Source organism: Drosophila melanogaster, chromosome 3R (genome assembly GCF_000001215.4).
Source record: "Drosophila melanogaster chromosome 3R".
Classification (NCBI taxonomy): domain Eukaryota; kingdom Metazoa; phylum Arthropoda; class Insecta; order Diptera; family Drosophilidae; genus Drosophila; species Drosophila melanogaster.
This window is the reverse complement of record NT_033777.3, coordinates 25,358,168-25,380,763: the sequence shown is the minus strand read 5'-3', so window position 1 is coordinate 25,380,763 and position 22,596 is coordinate 25,358,168. Positions and strand designations below refer to the sequence as shown.

Sequence of the window (22,596 nt, the reverse complement as noted above, 5' to 3'; positions counted from 1 at the left end):
AATCGCTAACGCTCAATTTAATGCCATAAATATTTTATGCAAAACACGAGCGGGCCAGAAAAAATATTTATGGCATAAACACAATATTTTTTTTTTTATAAAATGAAACTTATCGGCGTAATCGCGCCCAGAGGAGACAGACACACTTAAAAACCGACAAAACTTAATTAAATGCAGGCGCACAGAAAAATATCCACAAATAAACACACGCGAATGGAATTTTTTCATGCGGTCCGGCAACGTCAACGGAACATTGCAATGATAAAAATAAATGCATTTCGTAAACGTTTTTTCATTTCGGTATATTCATAAGTGTGCGCTGTGGCACTGTGGCGAATTAATAAAAACAATCGCACGTGGAAATATCATTAAAATATGGATTACAGTTGATTGGGCTTACAAATATAAAACGATGGTTTTCCCAATGCCAAATATAAATAGTTTCGGGTATATTTTTGTGGATGCGACTGTTGGTCGAACTTTTGGCTAACAATGCTAACCCGATAGCGCTCGGTTTATGATGATTTATAGACGACGTAACCTTAACGTTATCGAACCTATTCCGATTCGTGACCGGAAGAGCGAAATTCCAATAAGCATCATTTGCATTTTCAATGCTTTCCGCTTGCCATTTTCTTTTTTGGCTCATTCGGAGATGGAGGCTCTATGCAAAAATGCTGGGAAAGATGAAAGACGGAATATAGTATGCATCACATCTTAAAGCTAGCGCTATTAAGACACTCTCGCAACATCCTATCTCTCTCTCTATTGTGCGGCACTTCTTCTTGGCCTCTCTGTCGCTCTTGGACTCTTACTACGCTTGTAAGCAACTTCCGTTTCCGTTATCCGAGGCGCCATTTGTTCTGCCATTGTTGCCATTGAAGCTGCTGCTGTTGTTGCCTTTCACCATGCCCCTGGATTCCTGTACTGTAACTATGCACTGAAAGAAATGTCCATAGGTTTATACAGTCTATAATGTTACATAATAGAAGATTTAGATATGTAATTTTTCTCTGTGTAACAACGTTAACGCACTAACTATGTGCAACATATGCAGTACATTCTTAATAGTCCTCCACTTCGGTTCGCCTGACTTTGTCCTGTCTTGGGCTCAAATGCTTTTTGGCCAAGTTTATGAAATTGTTGTTGGCAGCTTGTTGCTAATGTTGTTGCTGTTCCGATGCCGCAACTCATTAAGAAAACAAAAGCAAAGTACGAAAGTTGCTCGTTACCTAAGCGCCTCCACCACCGGCTTACCACTTTGTTGTAATTAAGTTGACTTTATTACTCAACAATGTTGTACAAATGCATTTAGCTTCAGTTTTTAGTGCTTTCGAGGTTACCCGCTGTAACCTTAATCGAACTTTTGAGCCCGGAATATTCATTATTTTATGGTGCAATTTTAATATTACCTTATTACCTTTATTGCAAGGTGGCCAGCTGTCGGAGAAAAGTTTTCGTCCAAACTTTGGTTAATGGGTCAAGGTTTCTGGGGGCGGCGAACAAATCAAATGGGTGTACCGAATTTCCTGTCCATCATTCCTGTGTATCATTTTGCACTCTGCCCATATAGTATGTGTTCTTTTTTCGCCCACCTCATTTACTTAATTTCCTGGCTATGCTCACGTACCTTCACTCAAATTCCCTTTACGTGCCACAAGTGAAATGCGTGCTTATTTGATTTGCGCAAGTGGCTGCCTCAAACAAAAAAAAATGAGCAGATAAACATACGTGTCCTCTAGGGACCCCGGTATATTTGCATGCTCCACTCTCAATTTAATTTCCCCAGCTTTATTTCGTATTATAAGCCAGCAAATCATTCAATTGCTTATTTGTCATTAGCCATAAACAATGCACACGCTCCACTGCAATTATGTGCGCAATTAGGCGTTTGAGGCTAATTTTTATCAAATTTTTTGCTGTCCGCTCGCGAAAAACATACATATTTATTTGCTGCGAGAGATGGCCGGCAGCAGGCTCATAAATAAAGCTTAATGGCAAAAACAGTTGGTCAGCCTCCTGGCGGCAAGAAGTGGGGTATTGTGCTGTGTTGGGGGTGGCATTAAATTAAAAATTCGGAAGAGCGAAAGGAGGGAGCGAAAAATATGTTGCCTACTTTTGTGGGCTGTGCATAATTGGGCAGCATGAATAATATACGAGCGAGCGGTTGTATGTGTGTGTGGGTGTGTGTGTGTGTGTTTGTATGGGTAAGTTGCTAGTTTGGCAAACGAGGCGTATGCACAACATGCGTTTGCATAAATTCACGCTTAATTAGCTCTCGCTTCCTCACGCCTAGCTCTCTCTCTCTCTCCCGCTCTCACCAACGCTCTCACTCATACGACCAACAAAACAGGCGGCCAAGCAAGTTGTAACGCTTCTAATTAGCGGTTGCTAAACGGGCTTAAATTTAATTTAATAGAATATGTTTAAGCTTTAGCTTTAGCTGCTAAATCTGCTGGTGCAGCTGCAATCAATTTGTGGCAATCGGATTATTGAAATTGAAATAGAACATGCACAACAAAACCGAAATGGTTTTAATATTTTTTTCATTTAATCATTGCCAAAAACATTTATTTGCCAGCTGAGCTATGCTCCTTTTCGAAATGAAAGAAAACCAAATATAATCCCAGCCAAATTCAATTTCATTTGCCATCCATTGTTCGTGCGTTGTTTGCGTTTTGCTACCATTATTAACTGCCTTTTTGGCGCAATTAAGCTGCCACGCCCCCTTCTCCAACACACCTGGTCGGCAAGGCGTACGTGTCTTTGGCGCAGTTACGTTTAATTTGCAGCAGTTGGTGCGGGTGGTGCGGCATGTGGCAGGAGTTGCAGGAAAAGCGGCAGGAAGGCTGGCGCAACAGGAACAGAAGCGGAAAGTTGGCAAGTATTTGACTGCTAATGCACTCACGTTTTATCCTCGCTGGAACACCGAGTGGTTTCCTGTTTGTGTGTGTGTACACCCGTTGTGTTTTACAACTTTTAACCAAATTGTTTAACTAAGTAGTAAAAGCGCATAAAAGCACGTAAGACAAATGTACACAAAACGGCGAAAAGAAACATAAATTCAGGAAGAAAGTAGTTAAAATGAGTTGATACAAAGAGGCAAAGTTTTCGCAATGAATTAAAATATGTTTGCAAAGGCAAACATTTTCTCTTTAATTTATATTAAGAATCATATTGGTTACAAGTTCTCTGGTTCGTTAATTAGTTAATTTAAGTGCATCCACTTGATTTTAACGCGTTATCAGCATCAGTAAATCTTTTTTCAATTGATAAATCATGAGCGTGTTAGGGAAGGAATATTCGATGCTTCCGTTGAGGACAAAGTTCCAATTGAATGATTCAAACAAACAAACCAAGTAATTGAGTACTTAACAAGGTACGAAGGGACGCCAAGACAAATGACATGAATTCTGGAATCCCAACCAGCTATTTGAATCTCCATTTACCAATGCATTTAGTTTCACCCGGTCGAACTAGTGCATTTTGCCATGGCCATGGCTAACTTCCGAGGAGCATTTGTCATTGCAAATTGAATTCAGGAGAAAAGGAGACGAAGCTAACATTACAAATCATTTGCTTATTATTCCCAGGTCGCTACAGCCGTCTAAAGAGGAAAATGTTATGCATTTGACAGGGAAATAGGTGGGATAGCCCAGGGAAAACAGAGGAAAAATCAGGAGAAGGGAAAGAGATTAGATAATGGTTCGGTTCTGTTCGGTTTGGATTTCAGATTTAGCAGCAACTTTGCTTAAAGCCACGTAACATGATATTGGCAGTTGACCAAGAGGTGGATTTTTAGGTGGCTCTGCGGTGCTGCTCGCCGCTCGAATCTCAGTTGCCAGTAAATGCATTCCACTTCAGTGGACAATGTGCCACCTCCACCAGCACCTCAACCACCGTCTCCATTTCCATCTCCGCCGCCACACCCACCATCCATCCATCCGTCCATTGCATTGAGCGTTACTCGCATGGAAGGCGCAGCTGCACAATTTATAGGATATCTGTAGGAGGCCAACTTAACTGGGTGTTAAGGGGGTGTAAAAGGGGTCCGGCCCGATAACAAGCTTACTCGGGCTGCTTCCCCGACACTCTTCTCTCCCGTTCTCCTTCGATTGCGTATAAAATCTTATAAATTGCAAATTGAATTTAACGATAAACATCGTTGGGGGCAGCCAGAGGCAGCAGAACAGCAGAGAGCTGCATTGGGCATATTGGAAGGACGACTCGGTACCGGAATCGGTTCATTGTTGGCTCACTTACCCCACTTGTTCGACTGCTGGGATGGACATGCAATTGATCCTGATTCGGATTGTCTTGTGCCGTTTGTGTAGATACACAAAGCACTTAGGATAATGCAGGATTGGCCATCGACTTCATTTCGATTGATATTAACCCTTTATTGGGGCAACAATCTACATATCTATTTAGCTTAAGTATTGATTTTGACATAGTGCATAATTTAAGCAATCCCTAAAATATCCAATAATTCTTTTAAATCAAATCACTAATTCATAGTCTCTTTACCTCTTCTCATTTTAGGTAAGCTCGAAAGCTAATCGAAAGAATTTAAGTTCTTAAACACGTAAGAAACGGACAACTATATATTTTCCATTCAATCATCATCTGTCTGCCAGACTTCATCATCTGAGCCCGTGTCTAGACTCTCTTAACTCATTTGCCACTCAAAGTGTTGTGGTGCGTGGATTCCCCAGCTACGCATTATGTGTTCAACTTTTGCAGCTCCCACATGAAACTTCCTCTTTTTGCTTTCTCTGCCCACACTGTCGCTTCCACTTTGCAATTATGTAGTCGGAAACACAGCTCACAGCCCAAACCCCACAAAACTTGCTTCATAATTTATAAGTCAGTCGAAAAAATACAAGAACACAACACAAAGGTCCAAAGACCAGACAGCGTGGCGACGACAATGACGACGGCAAACGTTTTCCAACAGCTGGAAAAAAGGGGTAAAAGCTACAGTAAAACGAGGAACACGAGAGGGAAAAACTAAGCTAAGAACTTGTTGATACCTTAGGGCACACATTTTGATAATAAAATTAATATATGTTTCAGCTATTTAACAGGCAACGCGTGGTATACGTACTATTTGTGAAGACATGTAGTTGTATATATTGCCTGCAGTTTGTATTTGAAATATTGCAAAGTACCTTAGGCTAGGTACGAAATTATATAATTAAATTATATTAAAAATTTTTTCAATTTTTTTTTTAAAACATTGCCGAAAATACTTTATTTTACCCTTTAGCTACATGTTTAAGGGAAAAACACTTTCTGGCTGCGAAAAGCCAAAAACTAACTGCCTTTTGTTTGACTCCAATGCGCCATGTGTCCTTTACGGTTAGGAGTTTGTTGCTCTGTGCCCGCGTGAGTGTGTGTGTGTGTAACGATCTGTCGGTGTGTGCGTGACTCCTGCTTTCGTCCTCTTGGTTTTTGTCTCAGTGCACGCTCTACGATTTAACCTTTTTTCTCCCCTTTGGCCATATTGTTGCTGGCCATTTTCTTGTTCCCGCTGCGTTAGCTTTTGTTATTGTTACGACGATTGTTGTTGTCGTGCGGACATAAATAATTCAGCACACAGACAGACGCACATAGCCACACAGACAGAGAAAGTTTTGGACACCGATACAGTTGGCCTTTCATTGTTGCTTCTGGCTTTTTTCATGCCTACTTTTATGGCGCTTTTGTTAAACAAAAGAAAGGGCAATTGTTGACAGAGAAGGAAGTCAGTTAAGTGATTTGTAGACTGCTTCGATTTTGCTTCTTATTCAGATTCATGTTTTTAATCACTGCAATCAACATTAAACTTCAACCAGCATTTTAAAACTTTGTAGAACATTTTAAATCTGCTCTAAAACAAACAACAGAGCAACTTTCAATCTCTTCTTAACTAGGTATCTTAAATTTGTTAAATACATGAAAGCACGTTTTTTGATTCTTGGAAACTCTTTAAGCTGCGTGTGCATTTTTTCTAAGATATGCAAAAAAAAAAAAAAGAAAGAAATTTCATTTTCACATTTTTGAAATACTTGGCGAAATTCATCCGAAGTTGCTCAACCAACTTGGCTGCCACATAAATTTTCGCCATATGATTTATACACTCTAACATGGGAGCACCTTCCCCTTCAACAAACCTCTTGTTCTACACAGCAATTATTTGGAAGCCAGTTTTTGGCACTCGCACACATTCAGACTACCACCCACACATGCTTGCCTAAGCGATTTCTCAATTTGCATATGTTTCACACACACGCCAGAACGCTGAAGGACTCTCTCGCTCTCTCGTGGGATCCTTGAGTTGGCCAGGCTGTGGCAGTCAATTTGTTAAATAAATTGAATTATGTTACAGTTTCGCCATATTTTTTTTTTTGTGCTTTTGGGTTTTGGGTCTCGTCGTGTTTCTGCCCTCGAGTTGACCTTTTTTTGGGAGCTCTAATAGAATTACATATGCGACAAGTTTGATGACCAAACTCGAAACGATATCTCCTGGGCATCATGGGGCTGCTGTAAGTTTATAACTAATTAAAGAGCTACCAAAGGCTACTTTGTACTTTCATTTCAAACCCGTCAACCGGAAACAAATAAATAAAAGAGCAGAGGCAACAGAATGCGGAAATTCTTATCGTTCAAATATTTCATTTTGCAAGAAAAAATAATTTTGGAAAAACATAAAAACGGAAACTGCGGGCCGACCCAAAATAAATAACCAGAGATATTAAAATTCGGGCAAACCATTTTTGTGTGAATGCCTCCCCCCCCCCTCTCACATGGCTTTTTCTTCGTAAGCCAACACATGCAGAGCATAATTAATAATGAGAGCGTAGTAGCAACGCGAAGCAGAAAGCGGAAATCCAATTAACATTTTTTCGGTTACTTCCGTTTCCTGTCCAAATTTAATTCTGGGAATTTCACCAAACACAACAGAGTAACAAAATTAATTAAATTGTATTTTTTCCTGCGGCACAACGTGTGGTATACTTAATGGGCCTTCGTGCAACACATTTCCCTAGGATTTTAGTGCCATAGGTAGATCGTAAAAATCTATCCCATTCCCTTGCTCAGCGACAAAGCCAATTGACAAAGTTGGTCCTTTGTGTCGTCTTCTATTTTTTATTACCACTTCAGGACGATTAACGCTTCATGGGCCGCTTACAGTAAGGTTTGACTAATTAGATTTGTGAGCGAGTATATAGTATATATATTTTCTTATATGTGCGTAGTCAAGTGTCCTTCCATTTTCTGGGTACCCAGTTGTGTTCATAAAATGTAAGCGTAATAAACCCTTATTTTATTTTTGCGTCCCTTCAGTTTGGCTGACTTTGGGGAAAGTGAAGGCATCGCTAATGGAAATTTATGTAGTAAAAAGGAAGAGTCTGTGAAAGTTCTAGCTAGTCGCATAGTTAGAAGTTGGCTAGGCAAGGCGGTAAATGTTGGACAGTTGAGTTACTTAATTAGCATCAGGTGGAAATTCAGAAAAATCACAAGTGTACCTGCCTAATTAGTATTTTTATGGAAAATATTATACTGACAGTTCAATTAAAAGCATGTTCGCAGATAAAACTGTCAGAATAAAAATTGAACTGAACTCAAAAATATTTTTTTATCTTTGTTATCTTCGAACAATGCAAAGATTCGACTTGATACAACATTGACGCAGAAACAAAACAATATTTGTTCTTTTGAGAGCGGTCTTCATCCACTTATAATACCAGCCAAAGCTAGCCACACAATTCCGCTTGATATGTTTGCCTTTCATCGAATACACCATGAATTCAACCAGACCCCCCTCCCCCAAAAAATATCCGCTGAAAAAATACCCCACAGACCGGAACAGAAAAGAGGCAGCAGGATTGTTAAAACCGCTGCTGAAAAGCGACTTTCAATTAATATACAGTCCAGGGGGAGGGAAAAATTCGCAGACATTTTCCCGCTCTCACATTCCGCCGCTTTTGGCGGCTCAATTCGGTGAACCTTAACGGGCAATAACGAGCAAAAGCCGCAGGGCCAACACGCACTTGGATATGGTCGTCGTACACTACAAGAAAAGTCTCGAAAAATATGTAAAAAAAATACTTCATTTGTGTAAAGGAAAAATCATGTTAGGATATTTAATAATGTTAGAATTGTCAATTTTTTCAAGTGCATAGTTCCCATTCTAAAGTCTTTGCTCCTCTTTGTTTAATACCCAGCAGACATTTTTAAAAACGCAATCCACAAAGAATGTTAAAATACTTTGTCTCGCCCTCACACGCACTCTTGACCCGTGGGACTCGTAAATTGTGCAATTTCTTCATTGTTGCTAATTTATATGACACGTCCGAGAGCCGGCGAGCATTAAATAGAGAGAGGGGGCAGTTGGGGGAGGCGATTGAGCCAGGACGAGAAGAGAGTTCGGCAGGACGAGTGCTAATTCAAGGCAAATAATGCGTTGCAGGCGTCAGGCGTCGGGCCAAAATGGTTTCATGGCCAAAAGTCAGTCGGAGCAGGACGAGCGAAACAGCAAAAATACAAGTGTGAGTGGTTGGGGGAAAAAAGTAAAAAAGCCCAACAGGAAAAAAAAGAAAGCCGAGCAAACAAAAGGAAATAAACCGAAGCACGTAACTTTTGGTTAACCAAATGGAATATGACGGCTTTGGTAGCTCTGACCCACTCAGAGCATATCCTGCGTGGGACGAGGAGTGTGGGGGCAGTGAGGATACATCCTTATCCCCAGACACAGAGACAGACCCTCGACCGGCCCCCACCCCCCATCCACCACCACCATCACTGCACCAGCAAACCCCACTGGCCTGTTGTGTTAGTTCAAATTACCTGAAAGTCCTTTTGGGCTTTTGAGTTGCTACACCCAGCTGCATGGCCAAATGGAATGCGCAAGATGAGCCAAGTAGACCACTGCAATTTGCTGATTTTTGCCAGGAATATGAGATTCATACATATACACGGTCTTAAATGGAATTAGAGATATCTAGGTGGTGCTAGAATTGGCTTTGTTTCTGTTACATTTAATACCGCACTCGGAATTAAGAACTACCGTAGTTAAAGGAAATGTTTGTGCACTTAACACTTTGTTTTCAGTTAATGGCAAAATATTGTAGAATTTCGTTGCATGGCCAATGACATGTTTGATGTCACATTAAATTACAGCTTTTAATTGGGATTTGTAGTTTTGTAATTCCGCAATTTCGTCGCCACATAAAAATGTGCAAAAAGGTATTCAAGTTTCATAAGTCAACTTAATTTTCCAACAGCTGGTGTCAGTCGCTTAACCGCAATTATCCTGACCACTGAAACGCAGCCACGTATGAGAAACTAATTACTAAGTAGGAGCATCTAATAACTTTATGGCATTCGCTGGCTACTCACTTTTTCCAAGTCAGTTGGTCGGACAATCCGCTTAGGTCCAGTGAAATTTTGTGCGAATTAAGACATTTTTTATGCTGCTTGTGTGTCTGATAAGAGGCAGCTAAAAAAAAAAAACAAAAACCTAAAACTCATTTGGCCATTACATCCGGTGGGTGCATTGCTCCTGCTAATCCTGGCCCAACTTTGTTGCATTATTTCAAGCCAAGTTTGGAAACAAAACGTTGTGGAAATATCCAAGTTTTTTGCAGCCAGCTAGATGAATTTAGGGGGATGTGTTGAGAAGGCTGCTGGCACATTGTATGCGAAATATATTTTGCATGGAGCCCATTTCTGCTCTTTCACAACCGAAAGTTGAAAGAATATTTAGTGCCTGGCTATAAACTGAACAATTTGCTGTCAAATTATGCCTTTGAAAGGCGCAAGTTGGGCATGCGTTGGCAGGAGGTACAAAGTGTCGTAAAAAGCGCATGAAACTGTGGCAAACACTTGAGGCAGCACACAGGAGCTCCCCAGAAAGTATGCAACATTTTCGGGCGTTTTTATGGCTGACAAAGGAAGCTGCTGAGAGAGAAGGGGGACAGGGGAGTGGTAGAGGACAGGCGGAAATGAGATGAAAACTGGACACCATGTTGCAAGCTAGTTATTGAACAACAGAGGGGCTGGTACGGGGCAGGGCACAGATGCATCCACAGAGGGGCGGAGATGCACTTAACATGTGTGAAAAATGCGTTCAAGGCGAAAGCAACCAGAGAAGCTAGCTCGACCAGGTATTAGTGTGTGTGCTCCTTATTCAGCCTTTGCACTGAAAGAAATTTAATGTTTTATGACTATGAACCTAACATCGAAACAGCCTGTTTAATGAATTTCAGTAACAACACATTTTTTTTACTTGTGCTTTTTTCTCTGTGTACTTTCTTGCCGCCTTGTTTTACCGCAACAATGCGTTTATGTGTACGTTGAGGGTATTTCGGTTCTGTTGTGTTTCCTCGGGCTTCGTTCGCCTGGCAAATTGCCATAAAAAAATGTTTTCAAGCGCCACAAAATATGCAACACTCACTCTACACATGCACATGCACTTGAGAATGTGTGTGTTGCCATTCCATGTGTGTGTGTGTGTGTGCCCCATAAACTATGTTAAAATGTTGCGCATTGCATTTTCTTCGCGAATGGAACTTTTCGGTTTTGAATTAAACAACGCACGTATTTCACACCTGCCAAGCAGCAGCGTCATTCGCTCAGGTGAGGCGATATGATGGAAATGTGGAAGGCTGAATCAAAAGCATTTGCCTTGGGGGCTGGCAAAACGCGTTTATCCATATGAGTGACTGACAATCGTGAATGCCAGAGTGATAAAATGAGCGATAATTTGGTGTTGCGAGAAATGCGGGCAATGAATTTAAAATGAAAAACTTTAATCTTAACTGAAAATGAACCCAATTATGCAATTGGCTATTTAATGATTTAAGATTTTAACTGTTTAACACTTGCGTGCCGTGTTTACCAAACACTTCAAACTGGAAGTTTTCAAGCGCGCGTCTTCAGGCTATTAACTGCCATCTAGCAAATTGAAATCCTTGTTAACACACACATACACACACATGTTGAATTCACCTAACTGCAACACTGCTTGTGGGGATTTATTTACAGTTTTTGTTGCCTCCGATGGAATGGAGTGAAGTGAAGTGCTATGAAATTGAAGCAACGAACACAAGTCCGTGCACCCAACGCCTGCATTTTTCCTCCTGTTTTCACCCCCATCTGGTTTTTCCACTTTTCACCCAACACACGCACAACTTTCACTGATTGTTTAGACTGCCAACGCATCGCCTCTAACTATGCAACAAATTGTTGATGCAGTTGGTAGAAAGGGGTCGGAATCCCATCCGAGCTTACTCACTTTTTTGGCACTTGACTTGACAGTTCACCCCTGCACTTTCCTGTTCACCTTATGCAGCTTTACTTGTGTTTTAGTTTTCCAACTAGGGCTGCTGGATCGAGGGCAAAACACTGGGGAGCTGGGCCCATGAAGTGGGCGGTTGGCTGAGGAGTTTGTATAGAGAGTAACCGCCGAAACCGAAAGCCGTTAACTCGAAGAGACTGCGATGTTTTAAGTGCTTGTGTGGCAGCTTCGCTCGATTTTTGCTTCATTAAATTCGCCCCTCTTCGCACAGACTTACCATACTCACTTGGTCTATCTATTTTCCAGCCATTTGAAGCCCTCTCTTTCCTAAGTTTTCCACATTGCTGCGCCGCGTCTGTGCTTATTTACGCAAACATAAATTTACGGCTTGATACCGGAAAACTTTGCTCATCTTTCATATTCGCCTATTTTTTCCGCATTCTCAGCTATTCAAAAAGTTTGCTTTTAGCTCAGTTTAATTTCCGTTTATTTGAACTGTGTTATTTTCGAGGCAGATTTTCGTCTAGACGATAGAAGAGATAAGAATGTAAAATACTTTCAATGAAGGGTATTATTTGCACTTAAAAGAAATATTTACTATATTTATTCCAAATATTTAGAAAGTACTTTTGTGCTTTATTCCCGTATTAAATCCTCTCTTCATATTGTACTTGGTATGTGGTAAAATGTATTTTTAAGTTTTTGTACACCTTTATGATTTTGTTTCAGTGTAATGCTCACCTATACCGTATGCAATGTGTCTATAAAGCCTTAATTTCTGTTATCGGCTCTGGACAGAGTGTGACTTACCCACTTACATAAACCTAAACCTTTCTTTTGTTGCATCAGTATCTGATTTTTACTCTTGTTTTAAAGAACGAGGAACAAATGACATCCTGCAGGATTACGATAGTGGGGGTAGTCTTTGTTTAGCCAAAATTTAATTAGTGTCTAATAAGTAACGTATCTGGATAAGCCGTGCATTGTATTTTACCTATAAATTGTGATGTCTCACTCCATAAGTACTCTCATATTCCCTTAAAAGCATAAAATAGACAAAATTATGGTTCCCCAATGGGTTCATAAGGGAAAAGTAAACATTTTCACTGGCTCGCATTTCACCATTAGAAGAAGGCCACCCCTGCAGAGAAAACTGATATCCATACCTCACCACCGCGGTACAAAAAAGAAGAAAATAGAAAACAAAAACAATTTTCAACATTTTGCCTTGGCGTTGCATTATTGGCAACAGTTCCACCACGGAAGAAACTACCCCGAAATATAAAAACTGAAACAAAGATGCGAAGCACCTCAACAAATTTTGATTAATGCATTTCAATAATAATAGTACCCCCCAGCCTCCGTCCATTCATTTTCATCTCCCAGCTGCCAATTTGCAATTTGTTTCGCATTTGCACTTTGATGGTTTCATTTTATGGTACCCGGGGTGTGCCACCGATGATTTTGCAATATGCCACAGACTCGGTGGCGAATAAAAGGGGAGTGCAATTGCTGAAATTTGTTACGCAGTTACTTGCGATTTCTGGCAGAAAAAAGTTTTTCAATCATGACACGAGATTGAATCAAGCATTTTCATTTTCTACGACTACAAAACTCTTTAACGCTGTGCAGCATATTTTCTTTCGATCTGCATCCGCATCCGCATCCCCATTTCGCCCATCATTAATTGTTCCTTTGTTGGCAAAGTTTTTGGCTTTTCCTTCACTAACAATTACATTCTTTGCCATGCATAAGTTTAAAGTAATTTAACTTCTGACGAGCTCTACCCTTTCACTGAAACAAGCTGAAAAAAGAAAAGAACGCGAACTTGGCGAACTCTTTTCTTTGTTCTTTTGGCTCTTAAGCGTTTTAAAATTACGGGCCAACAAAAAAAAAAAAAAATTGGAAAGTTCGGTGAAGTGTGAATTGATTTTCAAGAAATAGTTTTTTAAGCAAAAGGAGATATAAAGATAGTGTTATATTTGCAAAGTAGGCTAAAAACTTTCCGCTCAGAAAATTTGTTAAAAAATTAATTAAGTTCTTGTACTTATGACTAAAACAAATTGCTTTGTACTCTCGTTTTGGACCACTTGGCGGGCTCTCAAGAGCAAAACTTATCATCCCTCTTGGCCCCCGAAAAACCCCTTAAAACCCCAATAGCCATCGTAGAAACGCGCAGAAAGCACAAAATTCCCATGGGCTGGCAATTGAAGTTGAGAAAACATCAGAGCCAAAAGCCCACTCAGACCAAAGTGCCGAGTGGGGGAGTCGAGTGGATACCTCAGATCTGAACATGCGTTATGCCATATAAATATGGGGGACCTATGACCTGCATTGACACGTGCTGGCATCCCAGCCAACCCACTCCGCATTGTGTATTTATGATTATTGTTATTGCGCCGGTGTGTGTGGGCAATACATATACGTACGTATATTCGCCACCCGGAATTTCTGCCCCACCACCCACTTTTTTCCCCTATTTTGCGCACCTGATGTTGTTTTTCCTGCTGTCGAAGTCAATTTGTGTCACGGCCCCATCGAAGGCGGCTACGGAAATAGTTTAAGTCGGAAGCGGGGAAAATCCAAGAAAAACCAAAAAAAAAAAGGAATGGGAAATATAATAGGCGAGTACAAGTGAGTAGAACATTAAAATAATAATAACTTATCCCACAATGCATTCTTAGTTCATAAGAACTTTCTTATAACTCCGTACAAAGTTCGACGCATCTCAATGCAAGTAAGAGATACCATTTTTCTTGTGGGAATTATATGGTAAATTTCTCAACTGGCATTCGAGTTATTTATTCTGCACTCCTGTTTTTTTTTCATTTGAACACTTTTGGTGTGCCTCGTTCATTGTCAGGCATTTCTGGCTTCAAGGCGCAATAATAGCTCACATCTACATCGATTCCTCCTGTAAATTTACCACCAAAGAGCCCAGAAGTCATGTGAACGAGCTTTTGAGGTATTTTGAGCATTTCTCGAATATGTTTCCCATATTGCATAGCTCCGTTTTGTGGTGCAGTCAGGGGTATAGATTGCGTTCCTTTTGAGCGCCTTTAATGAGAGCAAACTGCAGGAGAAAGCGATGCGAAACCAATTACCAGGCTACGAATTCACGACAAAAACCCCATGGAATCGGCATCCAGGAGGAGGAGCCGAAACCTAATTTCAATCAATTTGGCCTAACAAGCGACAGATTGCCAACCTAACGAATCAATTTGATTTACCAAAGAGACAAAAGAACTCGATGTCGCCGTACGGCAAACGGCAACAAATTTCGCATTTCATTACAAAACTAAAAGGCTGCGCAAGGATACGGGCACCAAAGGATTAAGGGGGCAGCTTCCTAAATGCTCGGCATTGGAGTTCCTCCGATTCGGGACTCGAAAATAAAGCAGCAGTGGCAAGTGGCATCATTACTTAAGCAAATGGGACCATCATCAGTCGATGGCCGGCGAAGTTCCGCCCAGACAACAAGTGCAATCAATTTTCAACAAAGGGCGATGCGATGCGATGCAATGCAACTACATCCATTTTCCCCCTTTATTTTCCCAACCAACTACCCTTAATCCATTCGCTCATCTGCATACAACTGCCTTGTGCCACAAATGCTGATGCTGCCACTTGAAATGCAAAAATATTTGGAAATTCCCCGATTGCATTTGGGGCGCACTGCCTCGACTCCATTCGAACAACAGAAGCAGATATCTTGATGGAGCTGTGAATGGAATCCGAGTGCGGTTAATGAGCCACTGCTGAGTCTCAAAAATGAAATCTCTAAACTGAAAGAAGCCGGTGGTGCACTATACCCTTTCAATGGGCTTTAGTCTGGTTCCCTAATCCAAGTGCTGGAATTATGATTTGTGGTTTTTTGGTTCGAACGACTCGACAATTTCACAATTTACGTGCACAGCTCAGCAGCCTGAGCATACACATTCATTAAGTGGATTTCAATCGCTGAATCTTTCAAAAAAATGTTGTAATTGGTGCCTTTTCTGTAGACCAAGTAATAAAGTAACAGATTGTAATTATAATATATTCTTTTTTTACCATTTTTGGTCAGAAGCACGACCCAAAAAGAGGCGCAAAAGAAACGTGTCCCTCTTTACTCTCCTCCGAAAGCCAATAAATTTCGTTTGCTGTGCGCCGACTGTTTGCCAAAGGACATGCAGGTTTATCCAAGACTGCGAATGACCAAAGGCCCCCCCCCCTCTTTTTTTTATTAAACAGCCAGCTCACGTCGCTCCCCCTTCCGCCAATGCAAATGGGGAGGCATTTTATTTGTCCTTGCTTCTTCGCCAAACAAGGAATCCGCTTTAAAACTGAAACTCTTTTTCGGATCAGTGCAGCGGCCTTGGAAGTGATTCGTCAAATTCCGCACTGCCATATATAACGAAAAAACATTTTTGGGATAAAAAAAAAATCACCGAAAGGATGTCGTTTGTTTACAGGACTGCCAGCTGAGCTGGCCCTCGTGTTTTGTTCAACAACTTTTCAAGCGAAGTGGCCCCTCGGTGGCCATCCATCTGGAGAGATGCGTCTTTTATTGGACATCGGTTGGGAAATCGAATTTAAGGGCTGCGATGAACGATTTAATCCACCTTTCAGCATTTAACAGCTGCAATGAATAGTAATGCCTGGTTGTTGTCAATTCAATTTGAATATTATTTTTCACCTGCGCAAGCGGTAAATAGCAAAGTGATTCGATCCCATTGGAGACTACTGAATGGGCATCAATTAAAATAAAACACACTTTTCACCACTGGGTGCTGTTCTGGCAATGTCATTAATATTCCGCAGCCAGGCTATGCCGCATAATTTAAAACCAAAATGATTTTTATATTTTCAATTAATTTCGAAACAATAAATCGAGGTACGAGGCTTACCTATGAAAATGCATACAATTAAATCGCCGCATTAATTTGAGAAAGGTTTCGTACGCAACTGAATCGTTAATCATGGATATGATTAATCAAATAAATTGCATTTTGTATGCAATGCTAACACTTAAAGTGCACAATGCACATAATTCAACAATAAATGTTATATTACCTAATTACTATAAATTACACGAAACAAATTATATACAAATTATAAATACACGAAATATATTTGATATGAAGGGTATTTTACATTGCCATTGACACTTGAGTACGATTTTGAAACCCAAAACTGTCTCATCATTTGCAATCGAATATTCTGCCATTTCCATTAAGACATCTGTAGTTTGAGGCTATGCTCGAAGATTCTACAAAGGGTAAGTCTCCTGGATCAACCCCCGTAAGATACAGATTTGCGAAAAGATATGTATTGCTCCCCCAATTGCCATAAAAACCGAGAAATTGTGAGGGCAATTCATGCCAGGAATTTACAACAGCTGATCTCCTGATTTATTCAATTTTTTCCTTTTCTACCCTGACGGCCATTTTCGGTTTTGTATCTTACATTTAGCTACCCACAGGGGACAGTTTCGGCAATCCGAAGGGTTGGCTGGCCCACCTGATTGGAAGTGCAAAAATAAGAGAAAAAACCAGTGAGGGAAACCATGTCATAGTATATAGTAGTAACAATCTCTCCCATGGAAACAATTATGTATTTTCGGGGACCAAGAGATTGCCGAACTGGGGTAGATTTTCCTTGGCCAGCCCTTGGGGTATTACCTTGTGGAAAGCTGGCATATGCGAGGCGTGGGAGTAGATTCGACTTTTTGTTTATCCACCCATAAGTATAGCCCGTAGCTACTGCCCATTTCAGTCTTAATGCATGGAAGATCATAATGAGGTTTGACCTATGGATAAAATGGTTTCGCAAATACGCCGAGAGGCAAAAAAAAAAAAAATAAAACCCATAAACATGGCTTGTAAAGTGCGTGAAGCCTGACCCGCAATTGTTTGTTGCAAATTGTCGCCATTTTCTATAAATATTTTAACAAAAGGCTGGCCTGGCAAGGAAAACTTACAGCCGCCACCCGGAAAAACATATACGTTTTTATGGCATCGTTGTGCTGATGAGGAAAACAAAAGCCAGCCAGGTATCCAATGTACATATGCAAATGGGAACGTTGGTGCCCAAATGATTGGCAAACAACTCGACATGGTTGTGGGATTTCAGACGATAGTGTTTTGTGCCGAAAACCAGGTATACACTCAAGAACATAAAAGGGCTAAAAAACGATTCTATTTGTTATAACCACTTTTCTGGGCCAAATATTGCTGTTAAAATCTATTGTTGAATTGTTAAACAGTTCAAACTTCAAACAAACTTTAACAAGTTCAATCACAAAAGGTGCCCCACTTTGATTACCTGTATTTTTCCAACTCCACTTTTTTTAATATTACTTATTAAATTTTCCTTTTAATAACACATGCTGAGGACGTGCAAGGAGATTCACGTAATGGACAATGAGTGCACATACTATATGCATCGTGTTGAAAAAAAAAGCCCACAACAAAATGGTTAAGTCGCCATTTTTTCTGGGAATGATGTTTAACCTTTTCGGAAGAGGATCCCCTGCAGGGAGCTCTTCTGTCCCCACCAACACCCCACACCCATCAACACCCAACCACCGACAACAGCCTACTCTCGCTGCTTTTGACATCTTTCACAGCTCCTGTGTGACAGTTTACAGCTCTCGTAGTTTGGAGCTCAGCCCATGAGCTTGGGGCTCCGTACCCTGCACCTGTCATCGCTTTTAACACTGTGTAATATTTTCCAGCTTGCAAGCGGTGAAATCGCACATCCCCAGCTTGCACACTTCCGACTTCCTTGGCCCGCCCACTTAATTGAAAATCCAAACTGCATTTCCTTCTTGACGCGATGGGGCGTTGGATTGGTGGGCTGGGTGGTTTGTTGGCGGTGAGTGCTTGTGTGCGAGCTAAATTAATTAGTAGCTAATGAAACGGGGCACATATTTATACAGGGCTGCTTCCTGTCTGGCTGTCACTAGGTGCAGGTCCTGTTTCACTTCCTGCTCGCGATTCTGGCATTCCATCGATGACCCCAGGCCTTCACTGGCGACGCCGGAAAATTAACCATTTGAACACATTGCGGTTATTGTGCTCTTTAAGTTCAGTGAGGAAAAAACCGTGGTCGAATCTTTATATAATATTATTTATTGATTTCCACCTTACCGTAAACTTTTTCTCAGTGTATGTATTAATTTAAAACCACACTCAACTCACATTGCTGCCAATGGCTAAGCCAATATCCTTGGTCCTCCTAAGCTCGCTTTTTTCCTCGCTCGAAACAGCCATTTATCAGGGAGTTCCCCGAGGTGGCCTGCACTAGCGAGCGAGTTGATTAATTAAATTGTTGACATTTTTAAAAGCTGCCATGGAGTGGGCATTATTCACAGCTTAACATATCCCTCTTTGCCTCTAAACGATTTGTTGCTGGCCATGTTTGTCATGGTTTTATTGCCTTTTCTGTGTCATCGTCTGCTGTGTTGTTGCAGACAATCCACTAGAAAATTAGTTTCTTGCGGTTCAGATCGCTTAACTTGGCCAATGTGATTTACTAAAATAAATGTATTTGTGTTTACTTCTTTATTCAAATCCATTTTATCATTCGCAAACTCACGAACGTATCCAGTATCCTCATTTGCTTAATATGATTTTTATTTATGGCTAATGAAAGTAATATCCTGCCCAGAGACCATGATTGAAGCGTAGGCAGCTTGACTTCCATAAGTCACTTTTAATTGAAACCGCATCAAAACAATTAAAACTAAGCAAATTGCCATTCTAGCCCTCGGAGCACTCAAAAAACTGATCCTATATATAAGTATATCCTTTTTTTGTGCAAAAAATTAGATACCCAGTAGACTGCGTGTTTGTGAGCGTGTGCGAGGTATTAACTTAACTTTTCCACCCAACTCAATTAAAATGTTAGACAAAATTGCATATGCACAAGAGCAGGCAGCAAGTAAACAAATCCAAGTGTACATATGTGTGCGAATGTGTGTGTGCTGCATAAATTAATAAACTTGATAGTGGGCGCGCGAGCTGGGGGCGTGGCACCACTCGTCGGACATAAAAACTAAACGAGCTTTGAGCGCTGGGCGACACGTACGCAGAGAGTAGCAGCAATTAAAATTTTAGTAGTCGCCCAGCCGTGCCAAAAGGGGGTTAAGGGTGGGAAGTAGTTGGGGGTTAAGGGTGGGCACTAGTTGGGGCTTGGGGTTTCCGTCTGCTGCTGTCGGCTCATATGTATGCCTCGCCTATCATCCTGTGCCATTCAACAGCTCCAATTTTTCAACAAACACAGTGGAAAACATGGGGAAATTCTGGCAAACATCCTTCCTGCTGTTTCTATGTAGTTTAAAGCTTGGCAATTTCAAAGTAAACTGGCCAAATTTATCGATATGACTTTTACTCCTATTTTATTAAGTACATCAATTTTATATCTGGCATTAAATATAAAAAGGTTTTTAATACATGTTTTAAGTCGTACAACTTGTTCAGACCTTATATCCCAACGAAAATGAAATGTCGAACGTGTTTGCAAGGTGGTGAAGGATGAGAAAGTGGCAACCGGAAGGAGAATGCCACTTCCGCTGTTTGCCAAATCGACAGCGACATCCTGCTGTGGGCCTAAATAAATTGTGTTGCATACTTTTAAGCGCTTACCCGAGGTACCAAACTTTGTGCTGGTTTTGGCATGGCCCTTAATGATGCAAGAGTAAGTTTTGGGTGGATGTAGGTTCCTAGGAGTTCGCTTTCAATTAGTACCAATACTTCTTCACACAGCTATGTCATATGTGCCTGCCCAAAGCTCAGTTAGGCGACAAGAATGGCTTCGGGAATGTATCACATTCACCTCCCAAATTGGTCGAGTTCCTTTGGCTGGTCAAAACAATGTGGCCGAACTTTATGGCCCAGTAGTTGCCATAACTAATTCTGTCAACGCTTCTGCACAACTAATTGTAATTGTAATTGCAAAATAGTTTGACTCACAGTCAGCTTCGTGTGCAGCCTTTGAATTGCAATTTGCCAAAGAATTTAGCACAATGAAATTCAATTAACAACGAAGCACACACATACACACACAGCTCTTAAAACTGCGGCAAAATCCCTGCTACTATTTTATCTCACTTACACAGGAGCCGAGAGAGAGAGAGGTGGCAGATAGCGTGGGAAAGGGACGCAACAGCTTATGTCATGCGTCACTAAATCAGAACAATTTTGAACAAATTTCAAAAATAATAAAAGCCCATTTTAATTACACTCATGCTCTGGACAGAAATTGTGTGTGTGCTCTAAAATTGTACACTTTCCGAAAATAAATTGTTTTCTCTAAAGATAAATCAGTGGGAATTTTTCAATAATTAATTAATGATTTATATTTTATGTGTAATTATATTTATTAGAATAAAGGTTTCAAATTTATTGGCCAAAAAAATTTGTCTATAAATTCGATACTTTCTCCGAGTGCTATTTAAATTACATGCTGCATAAATAGGCTTCCGTTTTATTTAGGTTTTGGGCATTTGACGTTCATACACAAAATGGGGTTTATAATAAATGTAATTGAAATTACCAAACCCTGACTAACGGTCGATTTCACCAAAAACGATGTCCAGCGATCCAATAATGGCCACAACATCGGCCAGCAGGTGTGCGGGTGCCATTTTGGCCATGAGGGCTAGATGAGCATAGGAAGCTGGACGAATCTTGCAGCGATAGGGACGCGATGAACCATCGGAGATGAGGAATGCTCCGAATTCACCCTTGGGCGATTCAACGGCACAGTACGTCTGTCCCGGAGGCACCCGGAATCCTTGCGAGAAGTGCTTGAAATGATGGATCAGATCCTCCATGCCCTCCTTCATCTTGCTTCGTTGCGGAGGGCAGATCTTCAGATCATCCACCTTGATCTCACCCGGTGGCATGGCGTCGATGCATTGCTTGATGATATTCACCGACTCGCGCATTTCTCGCATGCGCACCAAGTAGCGATCGTAGCAGTCTCCATTCGATCCCACAACCACGTCAAAATCCATCTCGTCATAGGCATCGTATGGCTGTTGCTTACGCAAATCCCACTTTACGCCGGTGGCCCTCAGAACGGGTCCAGTGCATCCATAGTTTAAGGCATCGTGTGCGGATATGACTCCAATGCCAATATTACGCATACGCCAGATGCGATTATCGGTCACTACGTCCTCCACTTCGTCCAATCGTTCGTTGAATTGATTGATAAACTGATACAAATCGTGGAGAAACCCTAGAGGTATATCACTGGCCACGCCCCCCGGTCGAATGTAGGCGGCATGGAGACGAGCTCCCGAAGCGCGTTCCGAAAACTCATACAACTTCTCACGTTCCTCGAACAGCCAAAAGAGTGGAGTTATAGCTCCACAGTCCAGTACCGACGAACCAATGGCCATCGTGTGATTCGTCAGCCTCATTATCTCCGAAAACATGGTGCGTATGTACTTGGCCCGGCGTGGAACCTCCACATTCAGCAACTTCTCCACCGCCAAGCAGTAGGCCAACTCATTGGCCATGCAGGACACATAGTCCAGACGATCGAAATAGGGCAGTGCTTGAGTGTACGTCTTGTACTCGATCAGTTTCTCGGTTCCGCGATGCAGTAGCCCAATGTGCGGATCGGCATTCAGCACCGTTTCATTATCCAGCTCGAGGATCATGCGGAGTACTCCGTGTGCCGCCGGATGCGCGGGTCCAAAGTTTATGAGCTTGGTGCGAAATGTACGATCAACGGGTGGAATCTGTTTTCCCTTAAAATTGGGACGCTTTTTCCACTCGTCACCTTCGGGATACCAAACTATATACTGTTGTTTATTCATGAACTCGGGATCTGGATACCAGTAGTGTGTGTCATAGGGCTCGTATGGCGGGCCTGGAGGATACAGCTCATCCCAGCTGGGGTCACATTCCTTAACTTTTGGCTCTTCGGGGCAATCTTAAAAAAAGCTCCTTACAATAAATTTACCAGTGTTTGAGGGATCTTACCTTCTTTGTTTGATGAAAACACGCGACGGTTGAATAGTTTTCCCAAATCCGGTCTCTTGAAGGTGGACTTTAAGCCCTCCACGGTCAAATACTTTTCACTGAGGCGGTTCTTGTATGCCTGGAAACGTCTAATTTCGTTGGGTGTGAATAGCTTATCCGCCAGCTTGCGAATCCCTTGCGTTCCGCCAGACATGATTACCGGAGTATTAAAAAAAATATTAGTTCTATACTAACTTCTTTGGAAAATTAAAAATGTAAACAAATGTTTCTACCCTTAGCTTACTAAGATGTTAAGAGCAACGACTACTATCTCCAGTTTATTTTTAGATTTAT

At 41.3% G+C, this 22,596-nt stretch overlaps 2 protein-coding genes across 9 annotated transcripts in view; one reads left to right on the top strand and one right to left on the bottom strand.

Annotated features, from left to right (window-relative positions):
* The window catches only part of Fur1 (Furin 1), a 125,628-nt gene that overhangs the window by 92,295 nt on the left and 10,737 nt on the right, over positions 1 to 22,596 (top strand). The gene's annotated exons all lie outside the window — the stretch shown is intronic.
* On the bottom strand, positions 20,730 to 22,479 carry ND-49L (NADH dehydrogenase (ubiquinone) 49 kDa subunit-like). The gene is made up of 2 exons (NM_143135.2): positions 22,264 to 22,479; positions 20,730 to 22,213 (listed from the first exon to the last, which is right to left on the bottom strand). The coding sequence occupies exons 1-2, from the start codon at positions 22,454 to 22,456 to the stop codon at positions 20,835 to 20,837; spliced, it is 1,572 nt and encodes a 523-aa protein (NP_651392.2). The 5' UTR covers positions 22,457 to 22,479; the 3' UTR covers positions 20,730 to 20,834.